Genomic DNA, 22087 nt, shown 5'->3' on the forward strand with positions numbered 1-22087 from the left:
CCTCCCATGCCCAGATGGTCAGCGCTAGCCCCGGGTGCGAGTGGATATCTCTCCCCACGTGCTCTCTCCAGCCTTCCCAGCGCTGCACAGCCCGGACCCCGGGCCAGCCCCTCGGGCCAGGCAGCCCCAGCCGCTCACCGGGAGCCTTTGGCTGCCCTGACACCGCTCTGCCGAGACGGCTGCCGCTCGCCCGCCTCCGGCCCCGACGGGAGCCCAGAGCCCGGGAAGGGGACCCCCGGGACGCGCGCTGCCCCGGCCCGGCCGCCGCACCTGGGCCCATGTTTATTAAGCAGCACCCCGTGTGCCGGTGACGCGGGCCCGGAGTGATGTCAGGAGCGAGCCTGGCAGCGGTGGGCGGACCTAAGGCTGGGCGCTCGGCTCGGCTCCCGCCTGTAGCTCAGGCAGCCGCCCGCTCCCCGCGCCACTCGCCGCCGAGCCGAGCCCGCTGCAGTCCTCTCCGGGCGGCATGGTAAGCGGGGCGCGGGCTCTGCCCGGGCGGGCTGCAGGGGGGCCGGGGGAGCGGAGCCTGCCTCCGCGGCTGGCAGGGGCAATGCGGGGCGCCCGGGGTCGGCGAGCCGGGGGATCCCACGGTCGGGCATCCTCCCCCTGCGCTGCCGAGCCCAGCGCCTCTGGCCCCGGTTTCTGCCGCCTCCCCCTGTCCCGTAACAACCCCCGCCTTTACCCCCAGCTACCGCTAACTACCCCTGCTGCCTGCCCTGCCTCCCACCCCCCCCGCCTTCTGCCCCCTCTCACCCTCCCCTACCCACCACAGCACCCTCCTGCCCCTCACACCCCGGCTGCCTTTGGCCCCGGCCCCTGCCTCCCCCGGTCTCTGCACCCATCAGCTCCCCCTGCTTCTAGCACCCCCCTGTCCCAGCTCTGAAACCCCCCATCCCCGGAAACCCCTCTCCGTAGTGCGGAATCCTCGCTGGGGCACGGCTGGGTCCCCCCTCATCCCCTGGGTGCCCCGTGGTGACAGCTCCTGTTCTCTGCCCTCTTTCCCCCTTGTAGCTTCCCAGATCCTCAACCGGTTCCCCCGGTCCCCGGCTCCCCAAATCACCAACTCCCTGGTCTCTGATTCCCCAGCTCCCCCCCGGACCCGCAGATCCCGGTCTCCGACCACCCCCCATCCCCTCTCTCTCCGCTCCCCCGGCTCTGACTTTCCAGCTCCCCCGGTCTGACCCCCTCTCCCATCTCTCCCCAGCCCGTGGCCCGAGGAGCAGCGGCCGGGACTGGACGCGCCGATCTCCGCCGAGCAGCCGGCCAGGGCTCCGGCCAGCGCCTCTCGCTTCCTGCCGGGATGAAGGGGCTTCTCCAGAGCGGGGCGTCAGAGCCTGGCGCCCGCCCGTGAAGCGCCGAGGCCGGGCGGCGGCACCTGCTGTGCCCGGGGCCCCCCCATGGGGCGGCGGCGCCGGGGCTCCTGATCGCTCCGCCCGCCCCGCCCGCCGACCGGCCCGCGCCGCCCCGCTCCCCGCCATGGGCCGCCTGCCGCTGCTGCTGCTGGCCCTGCAGCTGCTGGCCCTGCTGCTGCTGGCCGCGCCCGCCGCCGGGCCCCCCCGGGCCAAGGGCAACCGGACGCAGGGCGCGGCCCGCCGGCCGCCCCGCCCGCCCAAGGAGCTGAACCAGACGCTGGCCGGGCCCGGGGCCGCGGCGGCGCCCAGCGCGGTGAGCGGGGGCGGCGGCGGCGGGGCGGCCCCGGGCCCGGCGCACGAGACGTGCTGGGGCTACTACGACGTGAGCGGGCAGTGGGACAAGGAGTTCGAGTGCAACAACAGCCAGAGCGGGTTCCGCTACTGCTGCGGCACCTGCTACTACCGCTTCTGCTGCAACAAGCGCGCCGAGAAGCTCGACCAGGGCCAGTGCCGCAACTACCAGAGCCCCGGCTGGATCACCACGCCCGGCCTGCGCCCCGCGCCGCCCGACGGCAGCCAGCCCGACAAGTACGACCCGGCCAAGGACAGCACCAACGCCACGGTCTACATCTCCTGCGGCGCCGTGGCCTTCGTGCTGGTGGCCGGCGTCTTCGCCAAGGTGGCCTACGACAAGGCGCGGCGCCCGCCCCGGGAGATGAACATCCACAGGTGAGAGCCCGCCGGCCCGGGACACCCCTCAATCCCCCACCCTCGGCAGCTCGCCCCCCCCAGGACACCCCCAGTCCCCACACAGCCTGCCCCGGGAAATGAACATCTACAGGGGAGAGCCCGCCGGCCCGGGACACCCCTCAATCCCCCACCCTCCGCAGCCTGCCCCCCCTGGGACACCCCCAGTCCCCACACAGCCCGCCCCGGGAAATGAACATCTACAGGGGAGAGCCCGCCGGCCCGGGACACCCCTCAATCCCCCACCCTCCGCAGCCTGCCCCCCCTGGGACACCCACAGTCCCCACACAGCCCGCCCCGGGAAATGAACATCCACAGGGGAGAGCCCGCCACCCGCCCCGTCCGAGACACCCTCTGTTTCCACACACACACCCCCAGCCTGCCCTCTGTGGAACACCACTCCGGAAGACCCCCAGTCCCCACACAGTCTACCCCTGGAGATGAACATCTGCAGGTGAGAGGTCTCCGGGACATCCCCTCCAACGCTGGGACGTCCCTCCAGGACACCCCCTGACACCCATGCAGCCCAGCCTGGGAGACGAACATCCACAGGTGAGATCCCATCTGGGACACCCCACCTGCCCCTCCAGGACAGTGCCACACAGCCCACCCTGGGTGATGAACACCCAGAGGTGAGACCCCCATGGGACACTCCCCCAGCCTCCCTCACAGCCTGCTCCCTCCAGAACACCCCCTAGCCCCGCAAACAGCCAATCCCCCCCTCCCTGGACAGCCCCCAGCCTCCTACACAGTCCAGCCCCTCTGGGACACCCTGTAGCTCCCCACATAGTCCACCCTGGGAGATGAACATCCACAGGGGAGTGCCCTCCCACAGCCTGACTCCTCCAGGATGCCCCCCTCTGGGACAGCCTTAACTCACACATACACACAGCCTGCTCCCTCTGGGACACCCCTTCCCCAAACTCACCCTGGAGATGATCATCCACAGTTGAGAACCCGCTCACCAGCTATATGGGGAACCCACCCCACGGCCTCCCCCACAAAGCGTACCCCAGAGATGATCATCCAGAGGTGAGACCCCAGGCCAAAAGTACCACTCTTCTCCACCGCCTTCGGGATACCCCCGAGCTGGGATACATTTATCCTAAGCGCCTCAGCCTGCCCTGGGGTTGAACATCTGCAGGTCAGAGATGCCCCCACTGATACACACACACACCCCCGCCCCACCAGGACTCCCTGCCCTCTCTGGAGGATGAACATGCACAGGGGAGGGAGGCAGTGAGACAGCCATGGGGAAGGGGAGACCTCCCACTCCCCACTTCCCACCCTTCCATGTGCCCCAGCGGATGAACGCACTCAGGTGTGGGGCACTCTTTGCCCTTTGGGGGACCCACAGCCCTGTGCCCTAGGGCACCCTCATCCCTGCTTGCACTCATCCCACTCGCATCTGCTTGCCATTCAGCACCCGGGCTGCTGGACAGTTCCCCCCAGGTACTACTCAGCCAGGCCCCTGGCTGCAAAGTCTAGTGCCCTAATCCCCCTGCACACAGGCTCAGCCTCTCCTGTCCTCTCTACCCTGCAGGTCTCTCCATGGCTCATCTTCTCTCCCTCTGGCCCTGTGCCTTTCTCTGCACTCTCTCACACTCACATTCTAGGGTACACTAGGCTCCAGACAACCAAGCCCAAATTCTCTGGCTGGGCCACTGGAGAATTCTCCTCCTGGTCCCTACACTGTGCCGAGCCTCTAGTCAGGTACATTGTCGGGACATTAAAGTGAGAAGCAAAAGCAACAACTGGCCTGTTCCCACTTTGCCTCTTAACAAATACCCCTGACAGAGATGCCAAAATAGCATGTGGGGGCAAACAGTGTCAAGGGATTTTCCAAATAACTCAAGCTACAGGCCCTGTGTGTATGTGGGGGGGAAAGTTAGGGAGGTATCTCAGTGTCATTTTTATTTTAAAATATGAAATACTTAATGCTTTTAATAGAGAAACTGTAGGAGACAAATTTAATATGTTGGACTGGTGCCCAATATAAGTCCATTTGGAAATATAAAGGTCAGATTTCCATGTCACTTTTCCTTATGGAATGTCCCTAGCTGACTTCAATTTCTGGTGTGCTAGTACCTTAAAATGTTGTCTAATGCTGGAATGTTGCATGTTCTTAGAGTTCCCAAATATAAACTTGAAAACAATGGGACACTACTTCTGAAAAATGCATTGGAACACACACTCATGGGAAGAAGCAAGTGTCTTTGGCAGATAATGCTTAATTTAAATCATCTTAATTAAAAATTCATTTACTGTGTTTATCAAAAAACCCTGACCACATTTTAAAAGCTGAAATAAAAATGTGAACCACATAGTTTGGGGAGTGGAAATTTTAGCTTCTTACGCAGAGGGAAAAAAAAGTAAAGCGGCACAAAGAGGAGTTCTGTATTTGATAGGAGTTTAAAATAAAATATATCTTCTGTCTCTAACTGTCTCTCATACACAAATTCTGAGATCCAAATCTCAGCTGGTGTACATTGCCACAGCCCCAGTGAAGCCAACAGAGCTATCCTGATTAACACCTGCTGAGGAGCCCCCAGCCAAAACCTTGTCTGCTGAAAGGAAAAGCTTTGCATTATTAAGTAAGTTGCAGTGTCTGAATTTGAGCACAGATCCTTTGGTTCTAATTGTTCAACTTTGGTGATTTGTGTCTGTAGAGTAAAGGGGTTCCAAAAGCAGTCGCATCAGGACTCGATTCTTGTGCTGTGTATTTGTTTCCAGGAGGACTAGATCATCAACTGCAGCAAATTGCGTCTCTCCTTTGGCTTCAGCACAGCTATGCCTCTTTATGCCAGCTGAAGCAATCTGCAACTAATAAGTGTAGGGCATAACTCCCATTAATGAGTCCCCTTTCCTTTAGGGGGTGTGGAGTTGGGCCCCAATAATGGTCTATCTTCCCACTAACTGGAGGTGTTTTGAAATCCAGCGCTTCCCCCGACGTTATTTTTGCTAGTGTACTACTGTACCCACTGGAATAATAGGCAGTGTTGCTAGACTTGTCTAAGTTATTCTTGTCATTTCCATTCCTTTGATGCCTCCTTTGCTTTATTTAGATAAGTACTGGTAAAAATGAATCACCTGTGTATGGATGAGGGGTATGAATGGCAGACTGAGTGCTTGAAAAGCTTGATTTCCAGTGCATTTTAAAGAACTGTTTGACTTTTATTATTATAATGTGGTAGCTGATAAAGATGATACCTCTCATAGATGTTTAACCTAAATTTGATTAACATGCCACATGGGTTTAAATATTATGAAGCATATCTCCAACTGATAGGGATGCATGGTCTATGGAATTGTGCTGTTTGCATCCTAAAAATAATGTAAATTTATAGAATAGAACTGTGCACCCTTTGTCCCTGAGAACTACAGCTGAATGATGGGAATGGTGAGAAAAAAACAGTGTGGTCAGGTATATACATACATTTGGGGCCATGTCAATATGAGTTGTGTTTCACATCTGGAATAATGCACTGAACGGATGTCAGTGTACATTAAATATTAGGGCGTGCATCCCACCAAAATCTTCCGAGTGAGGTGAATGGCAATTTAAACAGAAATCAGAACATTTTCAGAAAAAGCTCAAGATGGGCCCTATCCTGCCCCACTGAAGTCAATTACAAGATTCCCATTGATTTCAACAGGATCAAATTGTATTTTACGGTCAAACCCTAAAATACAATTTGCAATGAAAAGCTACAGAGGGTGGTTTAACAGAGTGGTGTGAGAAAGTTCTCAGCTATTTTTTCCAGCAGCAGCATTAGCCCATTTAGAAGAAGGTTTTCCGTGGCTATCAGGCTTAAGTGTGGCTTTGGATAGAGTGGCTGGTTTATGCATGCATCACTACCATAGGAAACAAGCGGCTGACTCTTCATTGGGCTATATGCATGTGCATCTCACAACTGAAAATTTGGTCTTGTTTTATAGGATGATACCTATAAAGTATTAGTGGTGCCTCTGTGGTTTTCAAATAAGCAAGAACAATGACAACATTATGGCTGATTTGTAAAAATAATATGTCTGGATGGTTTGATAAGCAGAAGCTAAAATACACCCAAAGCTGTGGAAGCAGTTGGACTATTTCAAATGATTTGACTTTTAGAATTTTTTAAAATCGTTCTGCCTAACCGTGAACAACTGACTCGTGGCTTGGTCTCACTTCACCACTCTGGAGTTATGCAGTCATCACTAATGCATGGTGTGCTCTAGATATAAACTGCTGCTGATTTCTAACATTTTTGACTAACCAGTATTTTCTCTTGCATTTCCCTGCAAACACATGTGCAGGGCTGATGGCAATTTCTTTCTACATGGGTATTTTTTAATTACATATGGCCGTGTCCTCATTTAAATTAAGAGAGCCAGTTACAGAATCCTCAATGACAACAAAATAGGAAGCTCAGTTGTTGTTTTTAAAAGCCAGAATCTGTGGCATATGTGGATGACCCAGAATCTCCTCTTCTGGGAGTCAAGACCCCAAATCCCCATGTAGCAGTACCTAAATAATTCAGTCCTAGTAGTATTGCCCCGTGACTCCTATTTAGCGTTCAGCAGAAGTAACTGCTCCACTCATTGCTTCAGGGACAGTGTGAAAACTATATTTCTGTGGCCCGGTCTGAGAAATTTACCAGACTGGTACCCTGCAGACTAAAGCACCTCCTCCATTAGCCAGAGACAGATAAGAAAGACAGGGGTGGTTATGGTTGCACTGGGGTTTCAGCAAAGTCCATACCTTGATAAGAAGCCCAGATCTGCTCTCGCTGCCTCCCCCAACTGCTGAGAAGAAGGGAGACTGCTGGGACTTCTACCAGGGTGCTAGCATTGGATCCTGCTTGGAGGCTCCATCTTTCATATCCACCTCTGGCTACTACATGTCTAATAAATTTGAAGATCTATTCCATTCTAACTGCACACATTGAATAGTAACTCAAGAGCCTGCTGCTACTGGAAGAGCATAGGATTGTGACTACTCTACCCATCTCCCATGTCGTCTTGGCTGGTACAAGGATGGAAGAGGGAGATGTTTCTACTACTCTACCTCTTCCCACCTCTGGTTTTTGCATCCTCCTTTCAAGAGGATTTTTCAAGACCTGTCGCTAATCAATAGGTGAGATGGGTAAAAGTACTCACAGGGTTGGTTTTGCAAAGCCCAAGCCAGGATTGGTTCACATCCAATGTCCAGTTATCTGTACCCTGACAGTTGAAGGACAAGGGTTTTGTATGTGGTTCTTTAGTCAACATCAGGGGAGCAGCACTTCAAGCCAGGCATCTCCCCAAAGCAATGAAAGAGCGTTAAGAACACTCATCTTTTCAGATGGATTGTCCAGCTGATTTTATTTCTCTGTCACTTCTGCTCTTTTCTTCCTCTTTCCACTGAGTTCTTTTTATGCTCTGCTCATCCCACATTCTCCTCTTCTGTGTCTCATTTATCTGACTCATCCAAATGTCTCTTATGCACACTCTGTCCTGCTTCCTACTAACTGTTTCTCACTGATGGTGCCTAGATTCCCTTCTTCTCCAAAGGGTCTGACTGCCCTCACTACACTTAGTCCAGTCCTCTCATTCTCCAGCTGCCTATTCAGAATTGCCCAGTCCCAGCTGCTCACTCCAAAGCCCCACCCTTAAAGGAACATTAGGGTTTCAGTGTCCCATCCTTTTTCTAAAGAAAATGGTATATCAGCCAGAAATCACTGCTTCCTTAAACAAAGAAAGGTAAAGATTGTCTCTCAGTGTGAACCCTGTTACATTTCATCTCAGTAAATATAACTTTGCTCTCTCACACTTGCACAGTAGTAGATGAAATGCAGCTATAGGCCTACTTGAACTTTGTTAGACCAGTTTAAAACAGAATGATCTCCAGGAAAGTCAGTGGAATTAAGTGTTGTGTAAAAAAAAAAAAAATGGGAATCAGAATCAGGCCCCATATATGTGTGTGTTTGTGCATGTGTCCACGTATGAGTAGTTTTTCATTCTGCCTCTAGGAGACTTTAAATAGCTACCCACAGTCTCTGGTCACAGTTTGCACCTCCAATGACTACTGTTTGCCATGCTTTCTCCTCTGCTGAAGCATTCTGAAGAATCGAGCTCAAGTTCCGTAGTGGAAGTTAGTTAACTGCAGTCTCCCTTCCTGAACTTCTCCCAGATGTAGCATCATTTTATTGTAGTCCTTCTCAAAGGCCAAGTTCCTGACTCCAGTATTATTCAGGACCCTGATGCCACTTTGTTTTCTTCAGTGATAAACCTGTATGAAGGCTTTGAATGTGCAGTTTCTCCTGTTCTTGACTGCTATATAGACCTTTGAATCCAATTTAGTTTATAAATTACCTGATTTCTAATTACCATTCTCTACTGCTAATAGCTGATCACCAGGTAACAATGGATTCAAGTTCAGCTTTGGTTTCCAATCATGATGTTTCCTCTGGTATAGCGGACTCCTCAAGTTCATAACTACTAATTGATCTCTGACCCTTTGGAGACCAGAAGCCTTTTAAAATATCTTTTCTAATTCTGGGTGACTTTTGAATCTTCTCTTACCTATCATGGCAGCATAAGAAAGAGTTTTCTTTTGAATAAGCCTAGTTTTTTTTGCCATGATAGATCCTATTTTCACACCCCTAAGTTGTGTACACAAAATATGCAAGCAGATATTTGCTGCAAATATATGTTCATCCATGCTAATACCTTCTGAGTCATGGAGCTGCATATTCTGCATGCACAGTTACTTTTATGCCCTAGCAGGTCTACTGTATGAGCACAGTATAGACACCTGTCTTCTGAACATTCAATCAGGTATGAGCTTAGGCCCAGATCCAAAAAGGTATTTAGACTCCTAACCTCCATTGATTTCAGTGGAGGTAAGGAGCCTAAATACCTTTCTGGATCTGGGCCTAAGTGTAAATCGTGCAGTTTTCATAACCCTGAAGTTCCTTGGAAAGTCTGCTATTCCCTTTCTCCTCCTCCTCTTCTTGGTTTATCTCTCGTACTTAGTTGCTCTTCTGTGGAGGGACATTGTTTTTCAGTTGCTTTGAGTATCTTTTCTGGACATCTGTCACTTCCTTCAGCCGTGCCACCTTGTGCTGTGTTCCTTTCGGCTCTCCCGAGCTAGGGAGGGATGTGGCGGGTTAATATTTTGACAGGTGTATCGAAGGAAAAGGTAAGTACAGCAGGGAGTCGTGGTGCTGGTACAGTAGGTGGCAGTGTTCTCTCTGACTCAGCACACACACACTACTCCAGAATGCTGCTAGGGGACAGTGCTGCTGGAGGCACCCTTGCGCTGATGAGATGCAAATCCAAAGTCTTATAGCCATCTATGGCCATTAAGTAGCCCAGGGCATTTTTCTATGAGAGAGAGGCTATTAGCCCTGGTATCCTGGTCATATTTCATCCAAAGTAATTGCACTCTGCTGACAAACTCCACCAATAGTTTCAATTTTCACTTCCTTTCTTACATTGTTATGCAGTGGTGTTGATCACTGTTACACAGCTATTTGTGTTCCACCCCAGGGCTAGTAGCATTTTAGTTGTGAGTTTCGTGTTTTCCTACCACTGTCCAGCATAGTCATGAACAAGCCTAGTCTGTGATGATCTCACAGAGACTCTCTTCGTTTCTCTGTTGGTTTGCCAGTTTAACTCATTTGCATTTTCACTGCTTCATAATATACAAGAATATTATTTAGCTATAACCTTGGTTCTGAGCTCTACCACACCAGTGTAAATTGTGAGTCACTCCCAAATCACGTTGGTGTAAAACCAGTGTAAATGGGATCAGGATCTGGCCCTTAGAGAGCCTAAAGTTAAGATTTCATTGAGATTTATACATAAGCAGGGCTAAAATTCTGGCATTTCATAGTAAATGATTGAATTTGGCAATGACTCTTCAAAGGACAATTGAATTTCGCATGTAAGTTTTTTAAAGAAAAATATTTACTAACTTTTGCGTTGGAAATAGTGAAAACTTCTCCCTTTTGGGAATAGTTCCACTTTTGTCAGCTAAACAACTACAGAACCCACAGACTTCATACACGTTTGCTCACACATTAACAACATCTCAAATGTAGCCCACTTTTTCAATTTCAAATACAGCACGCAGAGCTCTTTATGTCATTCAGGGGATCCTAACTGAGCTACACCAAGGAAAGATGAAAAGACTGCTCAGATGGACCAGCTGTTTCTGTTCTCTGATGCTGCAGGGGCAGCCATCTCTGGAGCAGAGTTGCAGATTGGGGGTCTCTGACAAGGTGGACTCCAGCTTTCCCCCTCTCTGTTCTCTTCCATTTGGCTCCAGCCCCTGCTGGTAACAAGAGTAATGGAGAAGGCATGCAGAAGGGGGATTGGAGTCCAAGTTGTCAGCGATTCATAGCTCGGCTATGGAGGCAGCTGCTCCCTCTGACCAGTCTCCTGTGTTCATTAGATGGGGCTCTCAGTCTGACAGTGCCCTCAGGAAGCCTGTTGGACTGGGATTCAGCTGCCAGGCTTAAAAGGGGCGAGAGAGGGACCTACATGGTGAGGGCATAGGCAAAGGGAGGTTCAGTTAATGTGTGGAATGAGTAGGATACGGGAGGTACAGAGGTCTGAGTGGAGTTGGGAAACAGGTCTAGAGAGAAGGGCAAAGCCAGAAGATTCTGGGCCACCTCCATTGGCTCCCAGCCCTGCTGCAGAGCCTGGGTCCCTGGGTCCAATGGGCAGCCAAGCGCCATAACCTCCCCTAGCCACCATTGCAGAGAGATGGTTAATTTCTATGCTGGTTTGTTGTGATCCATGAAAACGAACAATCATAAAATTGAACTCTAAACATTATAGAGGGCATCTCCCAGCCATCACTGGCAATCTGATCCCATAGGTCACTTCTGCCACACACCAGTACAAACCTGTGTACAGAACTGTGTACTGTGTGATCTCTGAAAGTCCCCCTCTATGGTTCCGATCGAAGCACATGATCATATAATCACAAAACATGGTCAGATGGGGTAGAAGAAAGGGAGCTGAGACCAAGAAAGGGAGTTGATGAGAGGAGTGTAGATGTGGTGTTGAATGACTGAGCTGCTCACCCCCTTGCTTTTCATGGTGTACACTGGTGAGCCATGCAGTCTGGCAGCCTTAGCACTAAACTAGCAGAGCTTGCTGTGGGGGAATGTGTGTACCAGAGTATGATATAGGCCAAATTCTGCTCAGCTGAGGGCAGCATGTGGCCTTTGCATTTGAATTTCCCATGGCACCCAGATGGTCTGGAGATGGATGACAAATCAATCTAGGACTAATATATGAGTATCATCCAAATGACTTCCTCCTTGGTCATGCTTCCCACTGCCTCGGGAGCGGGCCATCCTCTTCAGGGGGCTGTCCTGTTGTCTGTGAATGGTCTCCGAGGCAGCTAGGCTGTCAATCTTCATAACCGAGCAAGTAAGTGTAGGGGATCTTAAGCTCCCTTGGGGTGAAATCCTGGCCCCATTGAAGTCCCTGGGAGTTTGATTCCTGTGGTTCTCTCCCTTAGCGCAGTCATGCACTGCTCATCCAATATTTATTTCACTCTCCCGGATCTCTTAGCTGTTCCTTCTCCATCTCCCCAGATGTTCTTTTGGACCCGAGGCATGTGCCTGTGTACTCGGAAGCTCCCCCAGTCTGTAACTGAAGAAGCCAGCCACTGCAGGGTATGGGAACCTAATCAGATAGTGGAGGTGAAAGAATGCCCATGGCAGTGCAGTCTGAACAGCAAGTGACAGAACCAAGAACTCTCACCAGCATTTAGAAACCTACTGGCTCTTATTCAGTGTGAGCCAAATCCTGACCCTATTGAACCATTGGCAAAACTCCCATTGATATGTGAGCTAGCCATCATAGTTCAGCAGGGTCATGGATACCTGAAAACACGAATACCCATGGAAGCCAATTGCAAATAGGACCAGGATGATGGGCAGTGCTTAAAACCCACTGTTCCACACCAACGTTACCTCATACATAAGTAAGATACGTTTATACTCGACTAGGTCTGGGGGTGCTCCCTAGGAGCTAGGAGGGGGTCTCAAAGGCACAAGTGGGAATTACGCGCTTAACTGCTCTACTGTGCATTTGAAACCTCCCCCAGGTATAAAGACCCTCCAACCAGTCCAGAGCCATCAAATCCCTCTGCTTGCCTGTTGTATCCCTTTTCCTCATCCTTCGTCTGGTTTTTGGCCTGAAAGACAACATCTTGAGGCAGGGACTGTGTTTTCCTGTGTGCATGTGGAGAGCACCTAACACATTAATTCATACCAATAGTGGCTACATTATAGCTGTCTGAGAAGAAGGCATCTCAGGAGAGTACAATTTAAAGCCCAAACCTGCAATCTGGACTCTCACAAGTAGCCTCATTGACTTCAGGAACCAGTCCCTGGATGGTAGAGTAGGAACTAGAAAATGCCCTTCAGCCCCCAAGACCTTCCTCAGATTTCATTAGCTGTGATGGGAAAAGCTGGTATGCGTCCAAACCCCAACTTCTTAAACCCAGCCATTCCCCTTCACTGCAGACTATATATTGCTCCTGTCCCCAAACTGCATGACAGTAGCCTTTCCCTGCCAACTGCAAGAGGGAGTGCCGTGTGGATGGGCTGGAGAATCCAATTCCAGTAGCCTAGTGGATGCTACCAAATCCCCATAAGTAGTTTGATCTGATCAGTTCCATCCCCTGGCTGTACAGTGGCTGTCTCTGACAGGATGCTAAAGTGCTGCCCAGCCTATGGCACAGGCCTGTCTGAAATGCATTCGTTGCAGGGCAGCAGACAGCTGGCCAACTGGCATTACGCAGTTCCCTGCACGATAGCAGGAGGGAGGGCCTGGGATGCCAAGGCAAACCCAAGGAGAGACAAAGGCTCGTTAGTGTCCATGGCAAGCAAAGAGGACATCAGGTCTGAAGAGCTCTCATCTGAAGGAGCCATGCACAGGAAGGTCTCTGGGGTTCCTCAGGTCTGGCTCTGCTCTCACTGACGCCGCTCTCAGTCTGCAGTCACTGAAATCACTGGTTGAGTCAGGCCCGTAGTACCTACAGCCTGTGAGGAGGAGGAAGGGCTCCTATGACTCTGCCAGGTTTCATGCCTTGGAGCCAGATCCTCGGGTGGTATGGAGTGGTGTTGTTGCTGATGTCAGTGTTGCTATGCTGATATACACTCTCCGTAACTGGCCCACTAAGCAGCCCCACCCCCAAACACTTGCAGCGAGCTAAGGATCCACTCCGCCTCTTGCGTGGATTTCACCCCCTATGCTCTTTCTGTTGTCATGTTTGTGTCACTTTTTTTTCTTCCCGCCTCTGCGCCTTGCATTTTCCTTTTGTTCTGTTTTTCCCTTCCTTCAGCTCAGGGCACTTCCTCTCCGTGGTCCTCGCCTTCCCCTGCCTCAGTGGACACTTTAGCACTGTCTGTTCCTTGCTCTTCTCCTCCTCAGGGGCTCGCTGCAGGGTCATTACAGTTTTTCCACTTCATTGCTGTCCTGTGCATTCCTACCCTTCTTGGGATTGGGCAATTCCGACCATCCTTTCCTTTTCCTTCTTAAAGGGACAGGCTCCAGCAGTCAGAGCCATCTTTGTTCACCTCCCCACCCTTGGATTTCCTTCCAAAGAAGCTCTCAGCTACACCAGTCTAAATTGAAAGTAATTCCAGTGACTTGGGTGCTGTTGTCCTTATTCTGGAATTATGGTGGTGTAATTGACAGCAGGATCTAATCTGCACTTTCTTTACGGAATCGGGACAATTCTGAACTAGACCTACCAGTACTAGGTCTGGATCCTGCTCTTGGTTACACCAGTGTAAATCCAGAATCATTCTCTTGATGATGGTGGAGTCAGGCCGTATTTACATGGGGGTAGCTGAGAGCAGAATTTGGTCCCTAATGATCTCACTTCAATCGAGTGCTAATACAAGCTGTGTCATAGACCATCCTCTCAGGATATGATTTTGCAGTTACGCAGCTCTGGCTATCCCATCTGCTGCACTAAAGGTAAAGCATCCTGCTGAGCAAAACTTGTTGTTCTGATATCAGATGACGTTGGCATGAAGAGCCTTTTATGGTGCTTCATACCCCAATTCTGCAAGCCTCACTCAGATGAGAAGGATGCATTTGATTGCAGTGGTACTAATCACATGATAAGGGCAATAAGATCAAGTATTTACAGCTCCTTCCATTACCTTTCTTGTAGCTTTTACAGTGGGAAAGTATACAGCTAAAATAGAGCTATTTACATGGCGCCAAATTCATCCTCAGTCTGACTACACTAGAGATACTGCAGGGAGAAGCTTAGCCCATGGTGCGGTTTATGAGGAATAATTTTGATCACACACAACATTACAGATGAATTAATAAGCAACTAATCAGCACATGCAGAGGTTATACTTGCCTGTTTAATTCTGGTTTGATAGTATCAAGAGCTTTTCCTCATCCTCCCAGGAGGTAAGGAAGAGCAATGAGTGGTAAACACTTAGAGCAGCCCGTTCTGTATAGAGCAGGCACTTTTTGGCAGGTTGCTTCTTCATTCATATTTATCCAAGATCATTTTAGTCCCAATACACTTCGGATCCCAGGCGTCTTCCAACAGTTGTGTTCAGCTTCTCTAACATAGACTTTGAAGGTGGAACCAAATGAAAAGGAGACCTAATTTCCCTGACTGGCACTTCTGGTTTCTTCATTTCTTTTCAGTGTAACAGCCTCTGTTTTTCTAGCCTGAGGCTGACTGCATTGTACTGTACAGATTTCCCGTTTTGCTGTGACTGTTTTGCTCATTCAGTGTTACCATTCCTTCAGGATGGAAACTGATAAAGGATTACAGCTGAATGCTCTTCCTCACATAGCGTGCGAGTTTGCTTTATACTTACAATCAAGATTAGGGATTTCAGCTCCTGGTTGGAGCTGAGGAGCAGCTACACATGGTTTTCTTGGAAACGATTCACACACCAGACTAGATTCCCAACATGTGGCTTAGCGCTCACCCAGAGGAGCTGATGTAGTCTTCTGGTTCTGGTAGACAGTGACTGAGAGGGTTGGGCGCTTCTTACTGACTCAGATCCCTTTGGAGAACATTCACTTTAATTGCCTCCATTAGTTTTAGGGAATCAAAGCAAATTTCTTCATCTTGGAGGCTGGGCAGCCCCATTCCTAGTGCTCAGTCGAACACCGAATACCAGCTGTGAGTAAGAATAGCACCGGCAACAAGAGTATTGAGAGGAACAATATGTCCTGTATTGTGATAGGGCATCGCCTCTGCCCCCTCCACTGCACCAGCGTGCCCGGCTTCTGCTCCTTGCTTGTCATCTTCTCGCACTCTGTGCCTTCTCCCACACGGCCCCCTCTGAGCTCCTCTGCAAGCCCCTCTTCTGCTATGTTGCCTTCAGAGAATCGAGCTGACCTGTATGCAGCTTGCCTCCTGGGGTTCATAGGTGCTGGGACTAGGGGTTCTGCCAAAACCCTGGTTTGAAGTAGTAGTAACAACCCAAATCCTTGGTTTCTGCCTTCAGCACCCACTACAAAAATTGTTCCAGCAGCACTGCTGGTGTTCCGCATCTCCTGACCTCTGTCTGTCCTGGGACCATCGCTCAGAGCAGGGACCATCTTCCCTGAGTGTTTGGGGAGCGCCTAGCCCAGGGCGAGGGTCACAGCAAATAAATAGCAATAACGTCACAATGTCTGTGATTGAAAAGCGACTCCTGGCATTTCCGTAGCACAGACGCTGTTCCCTAACCAGCGCCTGAATAATCGCTCAGAGGTGTGTGCCTGAAGCCCAGTCCTGTGATGCTGGTCACCATGGAACAGCCATTGACTTCAGGGGGAGCTCCCCCTGCCCTGGACTTGCAGAATTAGGCCTGAAAGGACAACTCTGGCTCCTGGTCCCCCTGCCTACCAGCGTGCAGGATTGCAAATGCAGTGGGAAGAAATGTTTGCATTGTGCAGCAACAGGGGAGCACCAGTGGGAGGAACGAATCCTCCCATCAGGAAGGACTTGTGCTCTAATGTTTAGGGCAGGGCAGAGCCTGGGGCCCTGGCTCCTGTTCCCAGCTCTGTCACTGGCTTCTGGGTAACCTTGGGCTAGTCACAAAAGGCCATATTGCAATTCATTGTACATCAGGATTTGGGTGGCCAGTTTGAGACCCCTCAGGCCTGGTTTTGAGAAGCGATGAGCACCCACAACTCAGTGTGCAGTTGACGGCAGCCATGGGCACACAGAACCTTTGAGGAATCAGGCCGTTGGTGTCTGAAGTTGGGCACCCAAACTGTCAGACACCCAAGATTATGGGGCGCACTTGAAAATATGGGCCTTAAATGCTCTGGGCCTGATTCTCTTCCTTTGTTCTGGCCTCTTTGCCATGCTCAGGCCCTAACTAGGTTTCTCTTAGCTGGTATGATTGGCTCCTATGCTGTCTACTTACAGTTCTAGTGTAGGGGGTGAGGCAGAGTGCACCCCCAGCTGTTGTAAACTGGTGTAACTCCCAGGCTGCTCTAACTCAGGCTAGGGCCAAGAGGATTAGGGAGCTGTAACTGAGTCATCAGTGGGTGCGACTCTCCACCCTCCCCTCTCTCTGTCTGTGTCATGCTGCATGTGTGCGCCTACAGCTCCCAGCACAATGGGGACCTTGTCTTGGCGGGGGGCCTCTACATGTGATCAATCATAACCAAACATGGCTAATAATACTTCCTGTCACAGTGAGGCCTGGTGGGAGGCCCGGTGCCAGCCCCACTCAGTTAGCCCTGCCCTGCTACACCTGGGTAGGGTGTGGGACTTTGGGCTTGGCTACACTTGCAAGTTAGAGTGCATTAAATCAGCCCTGGGTGCCCTAACTTCTGAGATGTCCACACTGGCAAGGCACATAGAGCACCTGGACTCTGCAGCTGGAGCGCTCCTGGTAATCCACCTCCATAAGAAGCATAAAGTTTGCTGTGCCTTGGATGAAACGCCTGGGTGTCAGTGTGGACAATGTGTTGCATTACTGCGCGGTGATTGGCCTCCAGAAATGCTCCATAATCCCCTGAAGTCAAGTGGCCACTCTTGTCATTGTTTTGAACTCGGCTGCAGGCTTGTGAATATCCCCTTTCAAAGCTCCATTTCTGACAGCCAACATGCGTATCTGCTCTGGGACAAAGCAAACCATTATTGTGGAATGCTGCTGCTGTGAGTGTGTGTGTGTGAGAGAGAGGCTGGGGGGGGGAGGGTGGTCTGCTGCTGTCTGAACTTACAAGACAGCCTGCTGACACACTCTCTGCCCCCCAAAACACACTGTCTCTCCCCCCACATACACACAACACACTCCCTGTCACATCCCCCCCCATTTGAAAAGCACGCTGCAGCCACTTGCACACTGGGGTAGCTACCACAATGCACTGCTCTTTGTGGCATTGCAAGAACTGCTAATGTGGCCATGCCAGTGTGCTTTCAGCTGACAGTGTAAACACATGGCAGCATTTTCCCTGCTGCGGTCTCTGAAGGCTGGGTTAACTCCCAGCACTCTACATCTGCAGTTGTAGCCAAGCCCTGAGAAGGAAGAAAGCACGGAAGGGGGAGGATGACAGGGGAGGGGTGTGGACTGACTGCTCCTTCCTGAGAGCCAGAACCCTCTCTAGAGGGGAGAGAGTCTCTCTGCTGGAAGCCCTGAGGGAGAACAGGCATGGATATTAGATCTCTTTTTGGCAGGGGCCTGGGGAAGAAGCCTGAATAAACCTGGGGCCAGAGGCCAGTGAGAGGGTCAGGGTTTGCTTGGTACTTAGGGGGAGTGAAGAGGACTGTTCACAGACCTTAAGAGTGGGCTGCAGAGGACACCCAGCATCAAGAGCAGAAAGTACATGGTGGGCTCTGATATAGGGAGGAAGAAAATTTTACAGGCCTCAGTGTAAGGCTATGGACACTGGTACCCTGGAAGGGGTGGGACTCAGTGTATCTTAGCTGGAAGCAGGGGTGAAAGTAACGTAAGGGACTTACCAGTACTCAGGGCTGGGGTCCTGAGCAAGGTGGGGTGTGGGGGGGTGGGGTCTCAGGTGGAAGGGGCAGGGCCTTTAAATCCCCAAGCCCTTTAAATTGCCACCAGAGCCCAAGGGCTCCCAGCTGCTGCCACTACCTGGGGCTCCGGCGGTGATTTAAAGGGTCCAGGGCTCCAGCTGCAGTAGTGGTGGTTGGGAGCCCTGGGCCCTTTAAATCGACACCGGAGCCCTGGGGCTTCTGGCCGCTGCCACTACCCCAGAAGGCAGCTTTCCTCCGCTGGCAGTTTAAACGGGCACTGGGCTCCTGGCCACTGCCATTACCCCAGGCCTCCGGCAGCCCAGGGACCCTTTTAAATTGTCAGCCTGGGGAAGCTACCCCCTGCCGGTACGGTCGGCTGTGTACCGGCTCTTGCCAGTGTGCCATACCGAACCGTACCGGCTTACTTTCATCTCTGGCTGGAGGGCTCAATGGAAGGCAGTGATAGCTGGGTGCAGTTGTGGAAGACCAAGGGGAAACTGAGGTAAAGCTGCTGCAGTGCTCCACTGGGCTGCGAGGGAGTGTTCTGGGACATTGAGTTTTGTACACTGCCCTTCCTCACAGGGATGTTGTGAACTAAAGTGCTTTGGGAGCCTCAGTTGGGTTCTTGCATAGAGAGACTCAAAGAACCAACCTCATAAAGAGGGACTGAGGCTAGAAGAAGAGCAGTGCAGTACATTGCAAATTATTCCTGCAATGCATTGTGCACATGTATGGCATAGTCTGAAATATTTTCAAAATGGAACAGATTCAGGTTCTAAACTCTGTCTGATATTGGACAATAGATAAGGCATTTCAGTAAAGACAGCAAATGTGAGCAACACCAACGTTATGAATATGCAACTGTCAAGTTTCCTTCCCCACTCTGAACTCTAGGGTACAGATGTGGGGACCTGCATGAAAGACCCCCTAAGCTTATTCTTACCAGCTTAGCTTAAAAACTTCCCCAAGGTACAAACTTTGCCTTGTCCTTGAACAGTATGCTGCCACCACCAAGCGTTTTAAACAAAGAACAGGGGAAGAGCCCACTTGGAGACGTCTTCCCCCAAAATATCCTCCCAAGCCCTACACACCCTTTCTTGGGGAAGGCTTGATAAGAATCCTCATCAATTTGTACAGGTGAACACAGACCCCAAACCCTTGGATCTTAAGAACAATGAAAAATCATTAGGTTCTTAAAAGAAGAATTTTATTTAAAGAAAGGGTAAAAGAATCATATCTGTAAAATCAGGATGGGTAAATACCTTTCAGGGTAATCAGATGCAAAACATAGAGAATCCCTCTAGGCAAAACCTTAAATTACAAAAAGACACAAAAACAGGAATATACATTCCATCCATCACAGCTTATTTTACCAGCCATTAAACAAAAGAAAAACTAACGCATTTCTAGCTAGATTACTTACTAACTTAACAGGAGTTGTAAGGCTGCATTCCTGATCTGTCCCTGGCAAAAGCATCACACAGACAGACAAACCCTTTGTTCCGCCTCTCCAAATTTGAAAGTATCTTGTCCCCTCATTGGCCATTTTGGATCAGGTGCCAGTCTTAGCTTCTTAACCCTTTACAGGTGAAAGGGTTTTGCCTCTGGCCAGGAGGGATTTTATAGCACTGTACACAGTAAGGTGGTTACCCTTCCCTTTATATTTATGACAGCAATGGAGGAATTTCTTTGTTGGTACCCAAGGTGATTTTAGGCCTGTTCCCTCTGTCTGAGAGAACTGAACCTTTCAAACTCAATCAGTTTTAAAATATCCCTTACAACCAAAACAGTTCTGCCCTTTCTCCTGCTGGTTGGGAGATAGCTGTTGGCTGCACTAAAAAATCAGTGTGTTATATGCTATAGTTATTCCACAGTGTGTATGATACTCACAGATTAAATATCTTTTGAGTGTTCCTGCTTTCACAGGGAAATCACTAGATGCAATTTATTCCTATGGTGTTGAATGCAGATATTTTTTCCCACAGAGAACCTTGTTCAATCTTGATTCCATCAGACAAGTCTCTAATGGGGAAGATGCCACAGATAAGCTTGCAGCTCTGATAATGATAGCCCATGTGAAATATCTCAGCAGTGACCCTAATTCAAAAACCCAACACCACCATGAACCTTTATTGGTCCCCCTGTGGACAGAAAAAGTCAGGATTAAATGAGCAATGGGACTGAACTCCCCTTCGCACCTCCAGGATCAGGGTTGAGGAAAATTGGCTTGGGGCTGGGTAGGGACAAGTCGAGGGAAACCTGCACTCCTGCTTCTCATGCTGCACCTGGCCTGGGGATCCTGTCTGCCTAGTAATCATTTTTATGAAGGCAGGGCTTTCTGCTACAGAAAGCAATTCAACAGCAATAGCAATGACAGCAAGGGCAGTGATGGAGGGAGAACATAACCTCAGGGTTAAGTGAATTAGTGGAAACGTGAAAGATTAAACAATAGCCAAACTCTCCTGTGAACAAAGGGAGCTTTGTCCACTAACGTACCCATGAAAAGACATGTAGCTCTTAAGCCACAAGGTTTTTTGTTGCCTTTGTATTTTTCCTTAACAAATCAAAGCACTGGAGGGTTCAAATAGAGACTGTAGATGAACAAGTGAAACCTTTGAATGTCAGGCTTGCTGCTTTGTGAACATGTTGTGTCCTCTTTCTCTGTTCCAGGGCTCTGGCAGACATCCTAAGGCAGCAGGGGCCAATCCCAATAGCACACTGTGAAAGAGAGACTATCTCGGCCATAGATACCCCTCCCAAAGAAAACACGCCCGTCCGAACATCCTCCAAAAACCACTACACCCCTGTGCGCACCTCTAAAAGCAACCCAGGTAAGTGTCACTGTTCCTCTTGGTTCCTACGCAGCCCATTGCTCCAATGCCATGTCGAAAATGAGCAGAAGAGAAGCGGTAAAGTACATTACACTGTTCCACTTATTGGCAACAGCATCGAACGTGCTGGGTAAAAACCATCTCGAAGAGGCAATCAGATCAGAACTGTATTGCAAGAAGCAGTTGTGATGGTTCTGTAAGTCATCCAGCTGTATTTGCTAAATTAGTTTGTCATGCTATGCAGGTATTTTAGAAATGTCAGAATCAGCAGCAAGTACATGATAGGTTTGCTGAGAATTTACAATTTTCCCCTGGGCCCCAACCCAACACACACAGTGTGAAATACTGCCCAGGCTCCATGAATACTGCAGCTGGAAAGGAAGGAATCCACACAAACTAGGATACCTTATCCAGTCAGAGAAAGACCACATGTGGAAAGTGTGGCTGTGACCCAGATCTTCATGTCAGGAGCATACGGGCACATGACTGAGATCCCGAGGGAAGTGGGTAGTGTGGCCAGGAGGGTAGAGTGCTGAACTGGCACTCAAGAGATCTGGGTTCTGTGCTGGGCCTGCAGGGTGTGTTTGAGCAAGTCACATCAGCTTCCCCATCAGTAGAGTGCTCTGGGGTCACAGGATAAAAAGCTCTGTGTGAGAGTGATGGATTCGTTAGTCATTTCATTACCTGCAGACAATCACAATGAAGATATTTTAAATATCATCATGGCTGCTAAGCACCTGTTGTGAAGTGAGATGTGGAGGATTCTCTATTGCTTAAAGTCTTTAAGTTGAGTTTGGATGTCTTCCCATAAGATACGCTCTCATTCAATCAGGAGTTGTTAAGTTTGATGTGGGAGTTACTGGCCTGTTATACAGGAGATCAGATCAGATGATCATAATGGTTCCTTCTGGGACCTTCACATGGAAGCCAATAGGAACTGCGGGTGCTCAGTAATGTGCAAGAGTGGACCCATACTGCTGTTGATTGTATTAAGTGTTGGTTTCAAGGATCTAAGGACTTTCTTTTAATCTACCTTGATGCTCCTTCTGCTGTATGAAGAAGACCACTAGGAAAGCTGGATGGGAGTTGCATCACTGTCATACAAAAGGCCATACAGTCTTCACCATGGTATTCACATACAGTACAAACCTAACTGATTGAAACTTCTGGATACAATGTTGCCCCACTAGTGATAATAC

The 22087-nt window shown here is 50.1% G+C and overlaps 1 protein-coding gene across 2 annotated transcripts in view; it reads left to right on the top strand.

The window, feature by feature from the left end:
• Positions 1-1476: 1476 nt before the first annotated feature.
• The window catches only part of SHISA6 (shisa family member 6), a gene marked incomplete at its 5' end in the record, with an annotated part of 396338 nt that continues 375727 nt past the window's right edge, over positions 1477-22087 (top strand). For both annotated transcript variants that reach the window (XM_084647516.1, XM_084647517.1), the window contains 2 exons: positions 1477-2081; positions 20728-20888. In XM_084647516.1, the coding sequence (XP_084503642.1) occupies positions 1477-2081; positions 20728-20888 (766 nt within the window). The remainder of the gene's footprint in view (positions 2082-20727; positions 20889-22087) is intronic.

Source organism: Lepidochelys olivacea (assembly GCF_965140295.1).
Source record: "Lepidochelys olivacea isolate rLepOli2 genome assembly, chromosome: 14".
Lineage (NCBI taxonomy): Eukaryota > Metazoa > Chordata > Testudines > Cheloniidae > Lepidochelys > Lepidochelys olivacea.